Source organism: Ischnura elegans, chromosome 10 (assembly GCF_921293095.1).
Source record: "Ischnura elegans chromosome 10, ioIscEleg1.1, whole genome shotgun sequence".
In the NCBI taxonomy this organism is placed as follows: domain Eukaryota; kingdom Metazoa; phylum Arthropoda; class Insecta; order Odonata; family Coenagrionidae; genus Ischnura; species Ischnura elegans.
In genome coordinates this window covers 97,478,673-97,501,988 of record NC_060255.1, presented here as the reverse complement: position 1 = coordinate 97,501,988, position 23,316 = coordinate 97,478,673, and the positions used below count along the sequence as shown (strand labels likewise).

The window sequence follows — 23,316 nt, the reverse complement described above, 5'->3', positions numbered from 1 at the left end:
TCATTCTGTAAAAAGCGGCAACAATTATAAATTTTGAAACATAAATCAGGGTTTATGGCATTTTTCTTTTCAAAATATTTTTGCCCCCCCAGAATCATTAGGCAGGGACTGATGAAGTTCGCTGTTTTGGGGGGGTTCATCACTTTCCATGGCACCTTTGTGGTATGCAATAACTCCAATACACATGTCCTCTGATTTAACCCTAATGCATGATCATTAAAAGTAGTGGAGTGAGATCAGGATCTCACAATCAAAGTTTTTTCTCAGAGTCAGAAAATACAAACTGCTATTGCCAGTGACCTTAATTTTTAAAATATCAATAAATCATGCGGATTTTGGAAACAGATGCCTATGGATGCAAGCCATAATAGTTATGGCTGTTAAAATTAAAAAGAAGAACTTTGTGCTTTCACATTAATATTTATTCACAAATTTATGACCATGGCTTCAATGTTAGACGTCATCATCACGTCTAACATTGAAACCATGGTCGTAAATTTGTGAATAAATATTAATGTGAAAGCACAAAGTTCTTCTTTTTAATTTTAATAATGAATCACTTTCACAAAGTTACGCCTCAAACAATCAATTATGGCTGTTTCCGTAAAAAAAATAATGGTAACTGTAAATTTTCAGCATTGTGCAAGCAAAATCTATAACTTATTCAATGTCATTATTCATTTTATGATGCGAAGGAATCAACAAAAATTATCAGTATATGCAAGCTGCCACCCCACCATACCCCCTCCCAAACAAATTTCTGGCTACTTTCTGCCTCTCTCTGATGGAGCATTATTGCGATACATTTGATGAAGGATAAAATATGCATTTCTGTAAGTAATATCTTTCTGATTGAATGAATGGAATTGTTTTGCCTTCCAGGTTTACTCAATCCCAAAGCTGAAGACTATCAGTTGCTAAATTCTGTCACCCTAGTTCGTTCAAATACCGATAAATCACATTCTAAATTAAAGTTGAAGTTAAAAAGTTAAATTGTCCATAAAGGCGACATATTTGATTTCTAGACAAATGATACCTCAATGAATTTCAAACACCATTTACTTCTGCGTTGACTGATGGCATAAAGATTGTTTACATGATTTTTTTAATAACTTAATTGTGCGCTCTGAAACAGAATTTCAACACATTTTTCTGGTTGCTGCACGCTTGCATTACATTTAAGGCTCTGAGACAACAAAATAAATTTAGATATCAAAATATTCGACCTACATATTTAAAGGCTCTAATTCCTAAGATCCTCTCAATTTTCTTACAAAGTATGATGATAATACGCTCATCAATGCTTTAGTTATTGATGCAAATGTGTTAACTTGTTACTTTCCGTTCCTCTAACCTGTTAAATTCACCGTGCGGTAGGGGCGCAGCTAGGAATTAAGGCTGGGGGGTGGGTTGAGGTGCAACTAATACCGGGGTGTGTGAGGGTATGGCATACACACCAGGATAAGCGGTAGGTGCGAGATTAATAAATTGTGGAATTTTAAGGTAAACGGTTCAAAATGGTGAGTTTTACAGCTTTCTGAGGGATATTTTATTAATCCTTACACTATTATATTAGTAATATCAATCCAATTAAGTAAAATGGATTAAACTTAGAAATTTCTCTGAGCTCTGGTGGGGGGGGTTTTATCCCCCAAAACCCCCCTTGCTGCGCCACTGCTGTGCGAACTGTCTTCTCGTTCTGTAGTTCATTATTATGGGTCAGCTTATAGTTCCATAACGACAACATAAACAATGGAAAAAAGGATTTCCCTATACCGCACGTGGGATCAGCCTATACCACACTCCACAGCATTGATTGTTATGTATATCCATACGTGCGTAGACCAAAACCGTCGTGTGAACGCATACCCCAGCTAAAAAGTTTGTCCGCAGAAGCATGGTCCCATGCGCAGAAGATTAATAGGCGAGAGTTATATCCTTTGAGTTATGCTTCTCCTTTTATCGTGCCAAGAGGTATGCATACCCTGCAGGATACTCAATCTCGGAAGTAGTATGATGTGACGGATCTGACTTAAAAATGGCAATGAGAAAACGACGCAAAGGACATGTTGGACCAAACCGAAAGTAGGACTATAGAGTTTGGGAGCGTGAAATGCACACATGTACCAATTTTTGTCGCAATCCGTGCAGCCGTATTGAAACCCATAGCAGACAGACAAACAGACATCCTATTTTATGTACATGATAATAGATGAAGAATAATTTTATGAAACTCCTCTGTCGATTTCTGTAACAACAATGCCTGTTCGCTGTCTGTTTGAAGTCTGTTGATAGCCAGTTGGAGATTTATGGAACAGAGTATAAACAGCCTACGAACAATATCGGGCCACACACAAATAGGAACAACTTACGAACAGCCTTCCAACAATTTGTACTCTGTTTGCAGCTTGTTCCTTAACAGGCAGGCAACAAGCATTTCGGGAACAATAGTGAACAAGCTCTTAACAGGCAGGGGCCGGTTGGTTGTATGCTTCAGCATACAGGGAACGAACAGTACATATGGATAGAAATACAATGCATACAATTTACAATTTTTTTGGATTAACCCATTTCAATTATACATTTAAATTAGTTTGCATTAGAAAATTATCTACACTATCGAATAATTTACATATAAGTAGTTTTTTCACGGCACACTTGAATTTAAAGGAACTTTTGATATTTTTAATATAAGTAGGCAATTTATTGTACGTAAGCATTCCCCGGTGATCTATCCTTTTAATCGTTTTATTTACTCTGAGCTGACTTACATGGAACGCATTTTGGCTTCTCGTATTATGACTATGAAGCTCACAATTTTTAATGTCCCTGAGTGCACGAGAGAAAGACCTTCCTGCCCACGCGCGAAGGTGTCACGAATCCGCAGTCATCTGCCAATTTACATATTTTCCGTGTGCTTGTATTTGTGTCCTAAAGAAACGGATGCGTTGTCATATAGGGCGCAGTTATTTCTCTCCACGCCAGCCCCGATAACCCTAAAAAGACCCTAAAATTTTCATTTCCAACTATGAAATTCATGAAATTCATTCTATGAAATCTTGGTTACTCGCCGCAGAATTTTAAGCCTGAATCACACGATATTTTTTGCCCCTCAGAATGATTGTTAATGTGATAGGTTTACAGGGACCAAAAGATTGATCGCTCTGAGCATCATTTTCTGAATCACACTGTTATTCCCACCGTCCCTTTTCCATTCCTTATTCCGTCACTTCCCGTATTTATAAATGACATTCCATTATAAGCCAAGGGCGGCGTAACAATCGCTATTGCCGGCCGTGCATTCTGACTGACTGAAGGATGGAGCCAGAAATGATTTCAACGACGGAAAAAGAGGCATGTGCCGAGTGATGTAAAAAGGGATGGGATTCCCATCCCTGGAGCCATCGCAGAAAATGATCGCGTGAAACAGTCATTCTTCCGCCATCATTGGAGCGATCGCTGGAGCTGCCCCTCAAAAGGGAAGAAAAAATTATCGTGTGATTCAGGCTTTTGAAATGGAATTCCTAATAGGTTAGTTTCTTTCATCAAAGAAAACGAAAGGTATTGATTGCGATTCATTACCCAACATTAGTGTATTCATAATATACAAATTATTTGGTTTTAGAAATCCCAGTTTAGACGAATGGCAATGGTCAACTTTATTCTCATTTGAAAAAGGCCAGATTGACGTACATGCGATGCCACTCCACGTGACGTCACAGAGACTTAGTTTCTATACGAGTAGATAGGAGTTTTACATCGTCTGAGATTACCAATGCATGCATGAGGCACAGAGCTCAGGGAAACATGTCTTAATAAACTTCTATTATAACAGCCTGAGGTCGGAAAGTTTCCTTCGTTTGATAGTGTAATAATAATCCTTATTTAAGCCAAGCGCTACCAGCTAGCAGGTTACTCAGCTACCTGCTAGCATCCTGCGTCGTATCAGCGCTCAAAGCCTCGACCCAAGGTCACCTTACACAGCGGCAGCGGGAACCAGAATGACGTCACACGGGAATTTCCCACCATTCATACTTAGCCGTCGCATTTCCGCGCGCTTGAAATTTTTCACTTTTCATTTGATCGTGAAAAATAGATGTCGTCATTTATAAATCTAAAAGCGTGAAATTCGTACTCCAGGAGTAATAATCTTTCGATTTAGGCAATAAAAATATGGTAGGAAACCACCGTATTTTATTGGATATTTTAGGCTTTTTCGGAGCTGGCCAGAGGAGAGCAAGGAAGGTCGTGTGGATAAGTATTTGCACCATTCTCCTAGACGACTTAAATTATACAATAAAATTAGGAAGAATCCATTTCTAAAGTCTGAATCACACGACCCTTGCGAGGGACAGCACCGGCAATCGTTCTAGACATGGCGGAAAAAATGAACGTTTCACGCTATGATTTTACCCGATTGCACGAGATTTTTCCGTCACTCGCCTCGTCCCTTTTTCATTCGCTGGCACTGTCCTTCAGCCAATCAGAACGCAGGGCCGCTGACAGCAATAATAACGCCACGCTTGGCTTTTAATCAGAGACGTCATGGAAAAATTAACAGTACCAGAACGCAATTCGCTTAACTTTTTTAGAAGTGAAATATTACTCCGTGTGTTCTTTTATTATAAGTAATTATTTGCATTTTATCACATTTTTTTTGTTTTGGTCATCAATGTATATATAAGAAATTTTGAGGCAACAAAACTGAAAAAGTGTTATTTGACTATTATGTGTTTTGTTGACACCATGTAACCATGACACCACTGGTTTTAATGGAATGGCAGTTGTAATTACGGAATAAGCGATGGAAAAAGGGACGTTGGTAATGACCGCGTGATTCAAAAAATGATGGGTCTAACTATCAACCTTTTGTTCCCCGAAAACTTATCGCTTGAGCTATCACTTAATAAGGACGGAAAGTAGTAGTAGTATTTTTGTTTTAAGGGTGCCTCGAAAACTAAGATCATTTGCATCACTGACAAACTATAAAATCAAAAGTTGTAAAAGGTACATTAAAAAAATAAAAAATGCATTTTAAAAATTATAAAAGGAGTCGTCAGATGCTAAAAAAGTTGGGTTTTAAACGCTGTTAAGTAGCCCGGTCTCCATTAAAAACTTAATGAATCGGCTGACACTATCAGGGTCGTCTCCTAGGATGTGCCCTAGGTCTCCCCCGACGTTCAGCCGATGGCGCACAGCACGGTATACAGGGTGTCCCATTTATCTTGGACCACCCGAAATAACCTTTTTATCCAGATGTGAATTCAAAAATGTGTCAAGCAAATGTCCATTAACCGTCAGGGGGACATTAAATAGCATGACTGCCTTCCTTGGAGCTTTGTTATTTACAAAGATATGAACAGCGGTATGTATTTATTATATTTTTTATTCGGCAATTCATTTCCTCTCTTAAAGACTTACTCAAAAATGTAGCACAGTGGACCATTAACATAAACACAGTGTTATGAAATATGACTGACTCAATAGCACTTAGTGCAGGTACGCGGGTATTGGAACAACTCCACCAGTCGTTCATTAAAAATATAGGGTGCCATTTAAAAAAGACGTACCGCTGTTCATATGTTTGTAAATAACAAAGCTACAAGGAAGGCAGTCGTGCTGATTAATGTCCCCATGACGGTTGATGAACATTTGCTTGACACATTTTTGAATCTCCATCTGGACAAAAAGTTATTTCGGGTGGTCACGATAAATGGAACACCCTGTATTTCACACTCAGTCAGGAGATGTCTCACAGTAATGGGAGAGTCGCAATCATCACAAAGGGATGGATTTCTCTCTTCAGTGAAGAGGTGGGGACGGGGAAAAAATGACGGAAAAAATTTATTGTATGATTCATGCTTAAGCCTGAATCACACAATAATTTTTTTCGTCGCGAAAAGCGATCTCTCGAATGATCACTTTTATTTTATTTAATTTTAAGAAATTTTAGGGAATTTAATTGATCGCTCGAGTGATCATTTTTCTTAATCACACGGTCCTTCCCGCGTTCGCATCACTTCCGATATCACAGCTCGTTGTCATGGGACCCGCATCCCAAAAAATATATGTAGGTAGCATGTTTATGTTTACCTATGTCGCTCCCACGATTGTCAAACGTTGCACTGCAAACGCTCCATACGGGAACAGGGATGCCAACTTACAAAAAAAATTGGGGGGCCCAAACCGGGAATTTCCGCCGGGAAATTTTATAAGTAGTGAGTTTTAAGTTTTTTAAGCATTTTAGAAGAGTCATATGATCAACATTAGAACCCTGATAACTCCAATCTCGATATCAGGACACTTCGGGGAAAATCGACAAGCCTGACACATTTTTTCCTCACATCCATAACGAATTTTTGATGGGGCTCAGGCCCCCTCAGGCCCCATTGGGGTCGGCACCACTGTATGGGAATGCGTTCTGATTGGCTGATATGGTGTTTCAATGACGGTTTCAGCGACGGAAAAAGCGACCTGACGAGTGATGAAAAATGTGATGTGAATCCTCAGAATAGGGTAGTTTCCTTCATCAAAGAAAACGAAAGGCATTGATTGCGATTCGTTACCCAAAATTAGTGTATTCATAATATACAAATTATTTGGTTTTAGAAATCGTAGTTTAGACGAATGGCAATGGTCAATTTTAACCTCATTTGAAAAAGGCCAGATTAGCGCCCGTGCGATGCCACTCCACGTGACGTCACAGGGACTTAGTCTCTATACGAGTAGATAGGAGTTCAACATCGTCTGAGATTACCAATGCATGCATGAGGCACAGAGCTCAGGGAAACATCTCTTAATAATCACCTATTAAAACTGCCCGAGGTCGGAAAGTTTTCTTCGTTTGATAAGGTATTAATAATCCTTATTTAAGCCAAGCGCTACCAGCTAGCAGGTTACTCTGCTACTTGCTAGCATCCTGCGTCGTATCAGCGCTCAAAGCCTCGCCCAGAGGTCACCTCACACGGCGACAGCGAGAACCATAATGACGTCACACGGGATTTTCCTAGCATTCATACTTAGCCGTCGCGTTTCCGCGCGCTTGAAATTTTTCACTTTTCATTTAATCGCGAAAAATAGATATCGTCATTTAAAAATCTAAAAGCGTGAAATGCGTACTCCAGGAGTAATAATCTTTCGATTTAGGCAATAAAAAAATAATAGGAAACCACCCCATTGGAATGATCGCGAAAAACAATTGCGCGCGACGCTCCAGTGATTACACGAGTGATCACTCGAAAATGACGACAAAATTATCGCGTGATTCAGGCTTTTAAGTTGGCCAATATGCTCCCCATGAACTCTATTCTCCCCCTTCCACGTTCCTATCCCTCAATCCCTCCCCTAGACTGCGATTCTAGAGGATGTAAGCTTTCACCAGGACTGATTTTATGACCCCTCCAAAAAACTCTCAAACCCCCCCCCCCCCCCTTGCGCCACTACATTTTCGCAGACCTTCTCCAGCCGATACCACTTCTGGGGTGATTGGGGGCCCTCGGCTAGGCCTCAGTGATGGGGCCTTCCTCACTGGGAGATATTGGGGTCCTCCCCCGGAAAATATCAGGAAATTGCGTGCCCGGAAATGGATTTTGACGTTATTCTTGCTCTTAACAACCATGTAAAAGTTAATAAAACATAACTCTGCCATAAGAAAAAATACGGTGAAAAGTGAGAATTTCAATGCCTATAAGCTATGATAATGAATAGGGTGGTTTCATATTATTTTTTTATTGCCTAAATCGAAAGATTAGTACTCCTGGAGTACGCATTTCGCGCTCTTAGATTTTCGAATGACGATATCTATTTTTCGCGATTAAACGAAAAGTGAAATTTTTCAAGCGCGGGAAAACGCGACGGCTAAGTATGAATGCAGGGAAAAGTCCTTGTGACGTCATTCTGGTTCCCGCCGCCGCCGTGTGTAGTGGCCTCAAGGCGAGGATATGAGCTCCGCTATCCGCTACGATGCATGCTGATAGCAGGTAGCAGAGTACCCTGCTGGCAAGTAGCGCTTGGCTTAAATAAAGATTATTAATACCCTATCAAACGAAGGAAACTTTCCGACCTTGGGCAGTTTTAATAGGTGGTTATTAAGAGATGTTTCGTTTTCTTTGATGAAGGAAACTACCCTATTGTTGATGTATTATGTTTAGTGAAATTGTTCCTTTGAACTGCACTGAAATCTAAAAAACCTCAAAAATAACTTTTTGGAATAACCCATTTTTAAAAAAACATGATGTTTTCTTTTATTTTCTCACACATTTTTTTATTTATTATTTTTATCTAATCTTTTTCCACTGAGTTTTTGTAAATAAAGAAACTAATGAAATCACAGAAGTTTATAATTGCATAAAACTTTGATTCAAATTATCGGAACATTTTTTACTGTACCTTTCATATGTACTTCACGATAGACGCGAGCGTTGTGGGGGCCCCCTTAGCTAGAGGCCCTCGGCGATCGCCGACCAACCGACCTGGCCAGACCGCCCCTGTGGCCCTGACATATTGCGTATTGGAAGAAACATCCCAAAAAAATTTAAACAGGAGCTCGCGCTTCCAAATCGACAAACGGCTAACCTGGCACGAACATATCAAATCTTAAATAAATAAGGCGAAAGGAATCCGCGTAGCACTACGACCTCTATTAATATCTACCTCGCCGCTGAGCCTCAAAACCAAACTGCTCCTGTATAACAGCTGCATCAAGCCTCTTCTGTCATACGCATCCCCGGCCTGGCTTCACGCTGCTGCGGCGCATCTAAAACGCATTCAATCAGCCGAAAACGTCATCGTCAGAAGAATTGTTGGAGCACCTTGGTTCGTGCCAAACAAAAATATCAGGAAAGACCTGAAAATAACCGTTCTCCTCTCCGTCTTAAAATCATACCTTCCCCAATTTGAAAAATCCTTCGCAGCGACGCAGAATGAACTACTGGAAACTCTTTGGGATTACACCCCATCAGCATACGCCAAACACAAAGTCCCCAAAACTGCCCTTATCCCTTCCCATATTCCCTCCCCCACACAATCAAGCCGTAGAATCTATGCCATGACCGCACCGAGAATGTTTAACGCCTGAAACCACAAATAGTCAAGAAACTCTCAGTAGACAGCCAAAACAGCTGGGAACTTGAGATGCATTAAAGCCGCGAAATTTCGGCGTGGGAGCTCGCGCAATATCTAATGATGGGAAAGTAAAAGGATGGTCTAAATGGTGATAGAACTGTGAATTTAGATCGCTCTGCCTATCATAGAGTTTAGACGGATTGCCTATCATTCGCCAGTCTGCTGGATTCACATATTACGTTTGGCATTTTTGGGGGCTGATATATTTTTTACATTGTCTCGCGTAGGAGGCAGGGGAATCTGCGATCAGCTTATGTGAGATTTAAGAGGGATCGATTATATGACTTTTTGTCTTTTCGTTTTGTTCAACCCAAACATTTGCAGGAGTAAGTCTGGAATCATTGCACTTAGAAGATGAAAACTAATTTGCACCAAGACACACAAACCAACCTATTGCATGCGTGTATTTACACAACCCAAACCCAATTTTTTTCCCTTGCGGTGACTGCCCACGATAGATTTGGCGAGGAGGCCGTTAGCCCTAGGGCACCTGTCCTCTGACATTCCATTTTTCGATATTGTTTCATTTTCCGATGCGTTCGAATAGGGTAGTTTCCTTCATCAAAGAAAACGAAAAGCATTGATTGCGATTCGTTACCCACCATTAATGTCTTTATAATATATAATTATTTGGTTTTAGAAATCCCAGTTTAGACGAATGGCAATGGTCAATTTTAACCGCATTTGAAAAAGGCCAGATTGGCGCCCATGCGTAGCCACTCCACGTGACGTCACAGGGACCTAGTTTCTATACGAGTAGATAGGAGTTTTACATCGGCTGAGATTACCAATGCATTCATGAGGCACAGAGCTCAGGGAAACATGTCTTAGTAATCACCTATTGAAACTGGCTATGGTCGGAAAGTTTCCTTCGTTTGATAAGGTATTAATAATCCTTATTTAAGCCAAGCGCTACCTGGTAGCAGGGAACTCTGCTACCTGCTAGCATCCTGCGTCGTATCAGCGCTCAAAGCCTCGCCCCAAGGTCACCTCACTTTGCGGCAGCGGGAACCAGAATGACGTCACACGGGATTTTCCCGGCATTCATACTTAGCCGTCGCGTTTTCGCGCGCTTGAAAATTTTCACTTTTCATTTAATCGCGAAAAATAGATATCGTCATTTAAAAATCTTAAAGCGAGAAATACGTACTCCAGGAGTAAAAATCTTTCGATTTAGGCAATAAAAAAATAATAGGAAACCACCCTATTCTCAACAACATAATAGCGTAGGCTACCCGCATACCACCAAATCTCCTCCAGAATCAAATGTTTGGCTTCCTACCTGGTTGCTATAATTACTTCCTTTCAGAACAGGCAACTATGAGAGGGAAAAGAATATTACATACCTTGAGTTATTCATTGGTGCAACCCACAACGAATGCACTTCCAAAAATATTTCTTGTGAATCGAGTATTTGAATAAGTAAGCAACGCTTTGACATGTAGCACGCTATTTCACTGTCGTTATGTCACTGATGCAACGAAGGAAAAAACTAAACATATGGTTCATAGCCGATGAAAGCGTAAAAAACAACAAGGCAAAAAATTCACATTGTTACCGACCATGGAGCACGATTAAAAAGAAAAAGAGGATAGTTAAATGGATCAATAGCTAATTTAATGGCGCAGTCGTTTCACGACAAGAAAAATCCATTAAGAATAATGCGCGATTCGTGTAAACAGCTGTTATCAGAGGCAGGGGTAGATCCAGGATTTCTTTCTGAGGGGTGGGGGGGCACAAACAAGGCCATTCTCAGGATTTTGTTTTGGGGGGGCACAAGTATTGCCCGTAATACAAAACGAACGCTATTATAACGGGACCGTTTTAAAAATCTTGCGTACTTTTTAAGGGTCTGGGGGGGGGGGGGGGCGCACGTGCCCCCGTGTCCCCCCCCCCCCCCCCCCCCACTAGATCCGCATTTGATCAGAGGATCTGCGGAATAAGCGCAAAACCGCGGTAGCGCGTAATATATCTCTGCATGACACCTAGCTCGTCGAGGATATTAATAAACGTCATAACTTCCCTTAGCAATGTCTGAAAACACTTAGATTATAGCAAGATTTAAACTATGTATATTTTGTTGGCCATGAACTGCCAATGAGAGCCCTTAATTGCCCAATGCTGGCTACTCCACATAACCCCACATTGAATACCCTATGAAACTCATTGACATTTTAGCATGGAAAAGGAGAATGAAACCAATATTTTAAGAAAATTATAACAGTGCGTCATTAGTTTATGAGATTATTTCCTTGAAAAAATAGTTTTATTTTACTTACATATCTTATAAATTAATAAATATCATTTTTCGTGGGTTTAAAGAATCTTTGTTGAATACTTTCGTTTCAATTCAGTACTGATTTTGCTCAAAGACTTTTGCGATGTTTGCCTCTAGGGGGGGGGGGGGGAGGGGGGCAGCTGCCCCCCCTGCCCCTCGCTGGGTACGCCCATGATTTACATATTAAAGTAGTACTTATTTCAGTCCAGGCACACCAATTTTTTCGTACGCTTATGTGCTATAATAAATATCTAGAGTCGCACAATAAGTAAGGAACGCTTTGACATACCACGCGATTTAACTGTCATTATGTCATATATTTCTTTATAATCTCTCACCCCCCAAATACTATTTTGCTGGGCACTAGTCTCCCAATAGGGTGGTTTCCTTCATCAAAGAAAACGAAAGGCATTGATTGCGATTCGTTACCCATTAGTGTATTCATAATATACAAGTTATTTGGTTTTAGAAATACCGGTTTAGACGAATGGCAATGATCAATTTTAAACGCATTTGAAAAAGGGCAGATAGGCGCCCATGCGATGCCACTCCACGTGAGGTCACAGGGACCTAGTTTCTATACGAGTGGATAGGAGTTTTAAATCGCCGGAGATTACCAATGCATGCATGAGGCACAGAGCTCAGGGAAACGTCTCTTAATAATCACCTATTAAAACTGCCTATGGTCAAATAGTTTCCTACGTTTGATAAGGTAATAATAATCCTTATTTAAGCCAAGCGCTACCTGCTAGCAGCCTGCATCGCAGCGAAGCATATACCATCGCCCCAAGGTCACCTCACCCGGCGACAGCGGGAACCAGAATGACGTCACGCGGGGTTTTCCCAGCATTCATACTTAGCCGTCGCATTTTCGCGCGCTTGAAAATTTTCACTTTTCATTTTATCGTGAAAAATAGATGCCGTCATTAATAAATCTAAAAGCGTGAAAAGTGTACTCCAGGAGTTATAATATTTCAATTTGGACAGTAAAAAAATATTAGGAAACCACCCTATTGGCTTGCCAATATTGGCAATTCATTGGTTCTCCTCTCATTCCCAATATATAGCCAATACGGAGCGCCAATAAGTAGCCAATATTGGGTGGTTACTGAGGTACATACTCATTTTCATCGGAATAATGCATCTTGGTTAATGCGGCTCATTTTCTTCGACGAAAGACTACTCCGCCATTTCACTTGAGTTTATACCGACAGGAGGATGTCTTCCTGCGTTCATCTAGCGAAAACTTCAAGCCGTTTCACGTTTACGGAGGATGTGTTCCGAAATCGAACGCCGCTTTAACCGAAAGGCACATACCTCTATCAATCGGAGGAGCGATGAAAAAACGCAGGAGACCCGTCCTCAAGGCCGTGAAATCATGAATGGGCCACGCTTAAATCTCCGTGAAGAGGTTTCATTCAACTTGAGCAAGGAGCGAATCGAAGAAAGAGTGGTGAGAACTGCTGAAAGAGATTTTTTTCTCTTTTATAACCCTTTAGGTTTTTGCGAAGCCCTCCCCGAAGTTCTGCGTCGCGGCAAAATGACGCCAAAGAATTGGTAACGGCCCCAAGTTGAGGTAGCTGATGTCGAGAAAAAAAAAACTGTATCAAACTGCGATGTGGACAATAAAAGAGGCGATACTCTTTAATACACCATCAGTTTGCAGATATCTTCCGACCGATCCTGTTCACTGATCTGAACACAGCGATGGAAAAGCGAGCTTTTCGCTCACAGTTGTCCTTGGTGCTTCTGTTATTATTTCCGGAATTTCGAACGGTTTCGCTTAATTTACTGCGCTGTGGTGATTTTAATCATTTGGTGGATCCTGATACATTAAGCTGGGAAAGTCGAGGTGAGGACTCGATCGCTCTTAGCTCTATGGATGTTTGTATTGGAACAAATCACGCCATTAATATCATCTAATATTCGCAGAAATGTGCAAACTTCACGGATTACAGACAGCGTTGATATCAGGGAGATATCCGCATCGTGTCTTCGAAGGCAAGGGTCACGTCCGATTTATCAACAGGAGGCAAGCTGAGCTGACATGCGATTTTCAACAACCGAGAAGCATTATTTCGGTACGTATTTCGCTGAAAACAACTAAAATTTCCCTTTATTTAACTTGAAAACATGCTGAGAGAAGCCGTCGAATGTCTTCATAACTTTTTCCATTTCTTAGCGCTTACTTCTGGCAGTGGCGTAGCCAGGAATTTCGTTCGGGGGGGGGGGGGGGGGGGGGGGGGGGTCAAAATCAGGGGGGAAAATCTTTGAAAAATAGGGTACTAAATAATGGGTTTTAAACTAATTTTAACCATTTTTTACAATCGAAAAACTTCATTTGTTAAAGAAATATTTTTTAAATTCACGATTTTTCAATATTTTGTTTTCTTTTATTAAGGAAAATAATTGTGTCTTTTATATTTCGGGGGAGGGGGGGTGACACCACTGACTTTTGGTGTAATAAACAGGGCTTCCCATCAGGGGGAGATTCAAATCTTGTTGGGGGGGATTCATGATCTGGGTCCGGGGAATATGGAATACCCTCCGGGTGAGAGGGACGTTTATACTGTGTAAATATTTAAGGAGTGCTACGCTCTACCATAAATACAACTCAAACTTCTCTCACTTTTGGGTTTTTCTACCAATGGATTTGTATATAAATACACTCCCTTAATCCTTTAAAAGGTTACAAAAACTATTAAACGAATGGAAATAAAAATTTTTGCTAAAATTTTGGGGGGAGGGCTGTTGGGGGGGTTCATCACCCCAGTGACACCTCCTAATTCTGCCCCTTCTTCCCTTACCCTCTGAATGGTCCTCGGCATGAACCCATTAGAAAACTGCAACTTGCAGTCATGGGTATCCATTGAGAATCAAGAAGTTACTTTTTCGAATTCGAATTTGCCCTTGAAGAAGTGGAATAAATGTTATCAATTATCATTTATGGTAGTGGATTCAGGATTTGATTGAAGGTGAGGGCACAAGGAGGAAGTTTTGAAGATAAAGTGTAGAATGGGATCAGTATAATTGTTATAAAGTTTTTCATTAGCTTCCCTAACAGTCTTGGCCTTGAATGCATGTAAAAAATTATCTCGAGAAAAAAGAATATTGGAAGATTAATGCGAAAAATTAGATATTACTGTCAAGCATGAGCAGTGGGGGACCTAGGATAGGGACAGGGATAGGCGCTAGGTGGGAGCTCCAGGAAGTAACCTCACAGCAGTAGTGGGGTTCTTAACAAATATACCATTTTATCTAGTGTAAACATTGGATACTTAAGGGCCAAGGGGGGGCTATAGCCCTTCTTAGCCTCTCTCTGGATCTGCCACTGGGTATGAGGAAGCAACTGCCAAAATTATACTGAGGGGTGGCCGACTCTGGCTTGTAGCACCATGAATAGGGTAGTTTCCTTCATGAAAAAAAGGCATTGATTGTGGTGTGTTACCCTCCATTAGTGTATTCATAATATACAAATTATTTGGTTTTAGAATTCCCAGTTTAGACAAATGGCAATGGTCGATTTTAACCGCATTTGAAAAAGGCCAGATTGGCGCCCATGCGATGCCACTCCACGTGACGTCACTGGGACCTAGTTTCTATATGAGTAGATTAGTACCTTTTTACATCATCTGAGGTTACCAATGCATGCATGAGGAACAGAGCTCAGGGGAACATCTCTTAATAATCACCTATTAAAATTGCCCAAGGTCGGAAAGTTTTCTTCGTTTGATAGGGTATTAATAATCCTTATTCAAACCAACGCTACCTTCTAGCAGCCTGAATCGTATCAACGTTCAAAGCCTCACCCCAAGGTCACCTCACACGCCGACAGCGGGAACCAGAATGACGTCACACGGGGTTTTCCCAGCATTCATACTTAGCCATCGCATTTTTGCGCGGTTGAAAATTTTCACTTTTCATTTAATCGTAAAAAATAGATATCATAATTTAAAAATCTAAAAGCGTGAAATGAGTACTTCAGGAGTAATAATCTTTCAATTTAGGCAATAAAAAAATAATAGGAAACCACCCTATTGTGAAATCATTTGTGGGGTATTGGCATTTTTTGGAGCAATGACTCTTGTTGAGGTAGGTGGAAAGACAATTGATAGAAAATAACAACACAGAGAGCAGTGCAATAGATGCAGATCATTCGTATACTTAATTGCACATTGGTCCACTCTCCTATTGATTGAGAGATCCAAACAGGCAAGTATCCTGAAATCTGCTTCAAGGGGTGCTTGGAAAGTATGCAGGTTGCCTACACTGACGTTCTGTCGTAAATTTTCATGCAATGGAATACATACCATACATTTCATTTAGGTAGATATAAGCTTTGTTTGCACAATTGCTGAAAGATAATTTCATTGCAGATTATCGGCAGACATAATGAAATGTAAATATATAAAAAATGGAGTTTCAGAGGATATATACTTCCGGTTTGTGGTCTCCTCAGCAAATGTATTGCACATTATCTCTACAAGGGAAAATATTTCGAGGAGGTCTGAAGCTCCTAAAGCCTTCTACTTCTACCTCTCTTCAGATACCTGACTGCCTCAGCACCCAATGATTAAATCCCAAAATATATTACTCAATCCCACCCATTACATCATTTGTGGAGCTAAGAGTGGGCACTCGAACTTAATCTGAGCAAATGCATGACGGTACATTTCTTGCAGAATTCGTCCAACTCTGACCATGCTTATGCAGTGGATGGTATTAACATAAAGGTAACAGATGAAGTGAACTACCTGGGAGGTTCAATAACCTCGAACCTCACGTGGGGAACACATATAAAGAATATTTGCGGCATAGCCCTGAAGAAATTAGGATTCGTTAAGCGTATTGTGGGAAGATTTTCGGATGAGAAAGTAAAAGAAAGGTGCTATTTCGTTCTTGTCCGACCGCACCGTGAATATGCAGCGAGCGTATGAGATCCGGTGCAGAAAGACTTAATCCGCGAACTGAATAAAATACAAAGGAAGGCTGCGCGTTTTGTCAAAAACTGCTACGGGCCTACAGACAGTGTTACGCAGATGTTAAGCAAATTAGGCTGGAAGCCGCTGGAGACTCGGATGCTGGGCGCTAGGCTTAGATTGCTTGAACAATTGAGAATGGAAATCTTTAAGAGCGACACAGAGAACACAATATTAGAGCCCCACTATATTTCCAGGTCCGATAGAAGCGATAAATTAAGAGAGATGTTTTGCCGAATGGATAGATATGGGAATTCGTTTTTCCCCCGAACCATAAAGGACTTTAATAAACGCTAGTCCCAACTGTGTTAGAGCACTTCAATTTTTTTAGCTGTAAACGGCTGGTGTCCTACCACCCCCTGCCACACGCCTTATAGGCGGCTTGCGGGGTATTATGTAGATGTAGATGTAGATTACTCTTTGTATGCCTAATTCTTTGCAGCTGCCACTATTTATTCAATTTAACATATATTTTACTTGATTATTTTTTTTGTAAACCCCCAAAATAGAGCTATGAGCCTCTACCCCTAAAAACTTCATAGGTGCACAGCGCACCATCAATTCTCCCCAATCCCCAATAGCATCTTAAGTATTAGCATATACATTAGTATACGCTAATTCTTAAGTTTGCATCAGTACCCATGGAGCAAGTGATGAATATCCATGCCTGCAAAGTGTTATCCTACGGTTGACTTTTTACTGAGAATAGTGTTGCAAATATTCTAACTGATGTCTTCATTTTAAAGGGATGTGCTGCAGTTTCGGCCACAATTATATTACATATTTGTCCTTCCTGGCTTTTTGATGGACAACTCATTATTAGGTGGTTTCCTGATGGGCTGCTGCCAGAAAAAATTGGGGCTTTTGGAGAGGGGATACATAAAAAGGGGGGTTTACTTAAAGAGAGTATCATATCTCCCAGGCATTTGGGGGAGGGGAAGGGGTTGAACCCTGTGACCCTCCCCATTTGCTATGGCCTTGGTTTTCTTTAGGACTCTTCTCCATGCTTGGTGGAGAGGGTATCCCCAATACTTGGTTCTTGATCTTTTGAGTTACAACAATCTTGATGGCTTCACGAATTAGATGGGCATAGTGTTGTGGTTTTGGGTTGGAATTGACTCATTTGTGGCTAAAATTCTTTGCATTTTGAGACATGGAAGTTTTTCCAGATTTTCAGCAAGTATTTCAGTTCAAGAATAAGCTTAAGAAAAGAGTGAGTTAATTGAAAATAAAAAAAATATTCTGCGGTACATAATTAAAATTTAGAAGCTGAGTTTCAAATTAATTTAGCATTACTCAAATGTTAAGCTTGACGGAATGCTAATACACTAACCCAACCAGTGGCGCTGACTCTATAGGCTTGAGGGGGCCCAAGCCCCCTCAAAAATTCGTTATGGGTGTGTGAAAAAATGTGTCTGGCTTGTTGATTTTCCCCAGAGTGCCCGAATATCAAGATTGGAGTTAATCAGGGTTCTAATGTTGATCACATGACTCTTCTAAAATGCTTAAAAAACTTAAAACTCACAACTTATAAAATCTTCCAGGGCAAGATCCCCGTTTTTGGCCCCCCGAATATTTTTTGTAAGTCGGCATCCCTGAACCCAACTTTACATTTGTCAACTATGACCTTAACACTCAAAAATAGCTAGAGCCTTACAGAATAATTGTTACTTTGTAAGGCTCAAGTGTAATTAGCCTTATTTATGATGTTCAAATGTATTTAATTACTTCATGTCCTTCTCATTTTAGTTTAATGCATTCGTTTTTTTTTTCTAATTCCAGAATGTTATCTGGCATAAGGTTACAAGACCACTTCATACAGATTACAATCTATATTTGAAAAATTCACTGACTGATGGCGTATTCAACAATGGAAATCCTCAAAATCTATTCAACTATCCTCAAATGTATGTGGTAAATCGTCCAGGTGGATCATCGCTCTTCATACCATACGTGAGTGAGGCAGATTTTGGAATATACAGGTGCTTTGCAACACGCTATGCAATACCATTTACGTATAAGTATCCACAACTAATGACAGTGTATCAAGATGTAGAATTTTATCCAAAACATCAACAGTATGTGAAATGAAATTATGAGAACTGAATTAATGTCACTGGACTCATTGTGACCCAAAATTTGGGGTTTAAAATTCTACTCAGTCAGCTGAACAAAATTATAAGATCATGTACACTCAAACTTAAACCAGTAAAATGTTTTTAAGTACCTATATATTATTCATTCCAATAATAGACAGAAAGAATCATCCTGAACCAAATAATTGATGTTGTTTTTTCCTCTCATGGTAAGCATAAAATAATGCATGAGAGAAATGAAGTTACAACACTATTATGCAGTAAATAGTTTTATGCCAGAAATCATGTATGTACCGGGGTAGCGTAATAAATAAGTTGATTAAGATAGAGTTATACAATCTGAAATTTGGATAAAATGACACTCAATAATTAAATTCACATAATTATGTTACATGATAATTAGTTGAGGTGGTATGGATTTAATAATGCAAAGTTAGGATTTCTTATTCAAGAATACGGGTGAGGTATCAAAGTCATTTCACCTACCTAAACCTCTTACATTTACTGTGAATCGTATTTTTAATTTCTCATGACACAGAAATTACATTGTTGTTCACGTGTGTATATAGCCTCATTCAAGCACAAGAGCCATAACAATTATGGTTAATGGACACCAAACACTTGAAGAAAGCACTCAAATAGAATTATTCTGTGTAGAAATGGGTCATCAAATCTGCCAAACTCCCAAAATCCATCAAATCCCCAAGATGCGAGGATTCAAACGTGAGCTCAATGAGATTCAAATGAGAACACAAGGGGTACTAAATAACACCCTTATCTTCATCACATTCACATTGCACCCTTATCTTCATTACATTACAACGTGAGTGGCTTGTACATTGTTGCCTCCCATTGTTCTTTCTGCAACTAAACTCTAGGAGTGCAATAGCTAAACACACCAAGGGTGAAGGTCACCAGGAAAAATATTTGACTTAGTTCCCCATAGCAGAAATATGTCTCGGATACGTCTCTGAGACACCTCAAATATCACATGTAACGTCTCTGAGACATTCTGAGAGCTTCAGAGACATCTCTGAGATGTCACTATGTCAAAAAAATGGTCTCTGAGATGTCTCATTAGACTTTGTTCTATGGTATGCTTATAATTTAGGCAAAAATATCATCAAATGCAAATTATACAGTTATGGCCTACTTTTATCGATCATTTTTAGCGACAAATTTTTGATGGATGGCCTTTTGAAAATATGAAACCCATATTAAACGTCGTAATCACAACTGCAGAATTACACCGAAAAATATATATGGAAGGCATTGATGGCGTTTAAATACGTTTTTAAAAAAAAGATCCTGAACGTCTCACGATTACATCTCCGAGACATATGCTATATTTGAGACATTTGAGACCATAGTGATATGTCTCTGAGAGGTTCGTTGCAATGCGGTTTGGATTCGAACCCTGATCTTCCAATTGCTGGTCAGTCGTGCCGGCCAGTTACACCACTAACCCATTATTTCAGAATAAACTTCAGGATGGGTTTTACCGAACAAGGTGTTAACGTCACAAGTCCACACTGTGTCACATGTGGTGGTCGTGCTTACTAAGCCACTGCCGGAGTGAGAAACCCTATTTTGCCACTCTTCTAGAAGACAACAAATAGCAACGCACTGTACAAAACAAGTAACTGCACCCAGTGGTGCAGTGAGGGGAGGTTTTGGGGGAAAAACCCTCCCCCAGAGCTCAGAGAATTTTTTTATAAAAATATTTTAATGTGGCAAATTTTGTAGCTAATATTAGGGGGACGGACTCACAAACTCAAATGACTCACAAACAAAGCATCAAACTATTCCCAGAAAAAAAGCTCTTTAAACTTTCTGTCTACTATTATTAGTAAATACTTAAAGCATGGTCCTTATATACTGGTTGCTAATCTCCCGACATATTTCAGCTCTGGAGTGTTGCCTGGACGGACTCTTTTACCCCTCAAACGCCTCCCCTTAAACACAACTCTGGGCACAGTCGCGCTGTCACTAGGGGAAATATTGAACTAACTGCGCTGTCGGTGGTGGTATATGCTTTCGACAGTGCAATTAGTTCCATATTTCCCCTAGTGGCAGCGCAACTGTGCCCAGAGTTGTGTTTGAGGGGAGGCGTTTGAGGGGTTTGAGGGGTAAAAGAGTCCGTCCAGGCAACACTCCAGAGCCGGAATATGTCGGGAGATTAGCAACCAGTATATAACGACCATGACTTAAAGTTCAATGCATTTTACTTAATTGGATTAATATTACTCATAGACATAGTAAGGATTAATAAAATATCCATCAGAAAGTTATAAAACTCACCATGTTGGACCATTTAATCTAACAATTTTTACACTCAATAGTTTAAGGCTCAATTTTGTGGAAGTTGAAGTTCACAAATGACAAAACGTCTTCGTTTACTTCCACTGATTTATTTTTTTGGCACTAAAACTTTTTTGTACTAACTTTTTTTTTAAATTTGGTACTAAAACTTTTTTGTACTGACTTTTTTTTTAAATTTGGTACTAAAACTTTTTTGTACTGACTTTTTTTTTAAATTTGGTACTAAAACTTTTTTGCACTAACTTTTTTTTTTAAATTTGGTACTAAAACTTTTTTGTACTGACTTTTTTTTTAAATTTGGTAAGGTAAGGTGGGGTAAGTGCGACCCCTAAATAGCATACCTCAACTTTAACTAGCTTAGGAAAATTTTCTAGGATAGCTAAAAACAGGAGATTCAATGTCTAATATGTATGTGAATCACTGAAAATGATAATTAGATTAAAAATCCTCTCTCTGTAAAGTTGTAATTTTTATAAAGTTTTACTTACATTCTTGTAGAGGGATCGCACTTACCCCGTACATGGGGCAAGTGCGTCCCATGGCTGTTGTGCAATATATTTATACATTACGCGGCGCATGGGGTAAGTGTGATTTGCCCAGAAATTCAGCTGTACATTGCTTTTTAAAGTACCAAATTATGTTTAACCATTCTTGAGAAATCAACTTTTATCTTAGGTAATGTAAGTAGATTTTTTTCGCGTTTTTTGGTTAATTGTGGCACATAATGGAATTGTTGTTTAATGTGTTTTTTAATGATAGTAACAGTATTCAACTGTTACACATTAATTCAAAAGTGTATTTAAAATATCTAGTGTGCATAGAAGCCGAATAAATAAAAAAAATAAAAAAAATTATAAATCTTGCATATGACAACAAATCTGAATACAAACAAGATTGTAATGAACAAAGGATTTCTTCTCTAATGTAATTTACGTTATTAATATAAAAAAGCAAAATGAAGAAAAACTTATGGTCTTCAACCAATTGAACATTGAATATTTATTTGTTTATTTTAAGTTTTACCCCAAGAAAGATAGGCAAAACGTTAACTTTCCTCGACGGCCGACAGAGGGCATCGGTTATATTTTTACAACATCTTCTCTGTGTCTGTGCCCATCTGGAAGGGTAAAGACGACGTCGCAGAATACTCCAACTACCGCCCGATCCGGCTTTTCTGCCACGCCATGAAAATATTCGAAAGAGTGATTGATGCTAGGCTCAGACACATTGTTCACATCACACCCAACCAGTGTGGATTTGTGTAGGGGAGTGGCACAACAGACGCAATACACGCAGCTAGGATGCTCTTGGAGAGGCACCGAGAGAAGAACAAGCCAGCGCATATGTCTTTTCTTGATCTGGAGAAGGCCTTCGATCGCGTGCCACATGACCTTATGTGGCATGCCTTCGGATCTCACGACGTCCCTGAAGTCTACGTGCCATTGGTGAAGCTTCTCTACACCAACGTCACCAGCGCGGTCCGTTGCCCATCAGGAATATCACCGCCTTTCCCAATCACTGTTGGCGTCCACCAAGGATCGGCCCTCTCTCCGCTCCTTTTCATCCTGTGCATGGACACACTCACGGCCTGTCTCCAAGAATCACATCCTTGGTCACTACTGTTCGCCGATGATGTCTTCCTTGCCAGCACCACCAGACCCGAATTACAGCAGCGAACTCAACTATGGAAGGTACGACTCGACAACTATGGGTTGCGATTAAACACCAAGAAGACTGAGTACATGGAGTGTGGACCTCAGACCGATGGCACGATAAGCATCGACGGCGAGGACCTTGAAAAGGTCGAGAAGTTGAAATATTTGGGCTCTGTCATCAGCAACGATGGAAGCACAACCGCCAACACACGAGCTCGAATTAATGCAACATGGCTGAAATGGCGCCAAGTGACTGGCGTATTGTGCGACCGTCGAACGCCCGAACGGTTCAGGGCCAAAGTATACAAGACCGTAGTCCGCCCAGTGGCCCTATATGGAGCAGAATGTTGGCCAGCCACAGAAAATCAAGAACAGGCCATGCAAGTCATGGAAACGAGGATGCTGCGATGGATCCTAGGCATCTCCCGCCTGGATCACATCAGGAATGAAGACATTCGGAAAAGAATGGGAGTTGCACCGATCACAGACAAGATGCGGGAGGCTCGACTGCGGTGGTATAGGCATGTGGTGCGTAGTGATGAGAACTCCGTGGCCAAAACAGTAATGTAGCTGAGTATTGAAGGACGCCGACCACGAGGATGACCAAAGATGCGCTGGCTCGACAAAATTAAGGCGGACATGAAGACCATCAGCGCCACGCCAGTAGATGCCCTGGATCGAGCCAAGTGGAGAAGACTTTGCAGAACAGCGGACCCTGCAATAGCGCGGGACAAACGCTAGGATGAAGAAGAAGAAGAGATCTTCCCTAGGTATTTCGCTGGAATCCTCATTCCGTGGACAGGTGAAACTTAATTCAGTTCCAAAAAATATCCTCATAAAGAAAACCACGGCATCACCTTATT

General features: G+C 40.3%; 1 protein-coding gene across 1 annotated transcript; it reads left to right on the top strand.

Moving 5' to 3' along the window:
* Positions 1-13,053: 13,053 nt before the first annotated feature.
* LOC124167067 lies at positions 13,054-18,585 on the top strand. The gene is made up of 3 exons (XM_046544855.1): positions 13,054-13,253; positions 13,334-13,482; positions 18,163-18,585. The coding sequence occupies exons 1-3, from the start codon at positions 13,109-13,111 to the stop codon at positions 18,469-18,471; spliced, it is 603 nt and encodes a 200-aa protein (XP_046400811.1). The 5' UTR covers positions 13,054-13,108; the 3' UTR covers positions 18,472-18,585.
* The last annotated feature ends 4,731 nt before the right edge of the window (positions 18,586-23,316 follow it).

Bases quoted from the DNA above. Each gene is read 5' to 3' on its own strand.
- LOC124167067 (XM_046544855.1), top strand. From the start codon at position 13,109: ATGGAAAAGCGAGCTTTTCGCTCACAGTTGTCCTTGGTGCTTCTGTTA. The intron at 13,254-13,333 runs GTGAGGACTCGA...TAATATTCGCAG, and splicing joins ATTAAGCTGGGAAAGTCGAG to AAATGTGCAAACTTCACGGA. The intron at 13,483-18,162 runs GTACGTATTTCG...TTCTAATTCCAG, and splicing joins AACCGAGAAGCATTATTTCG to AATGTTATCTGGCATAAGGT.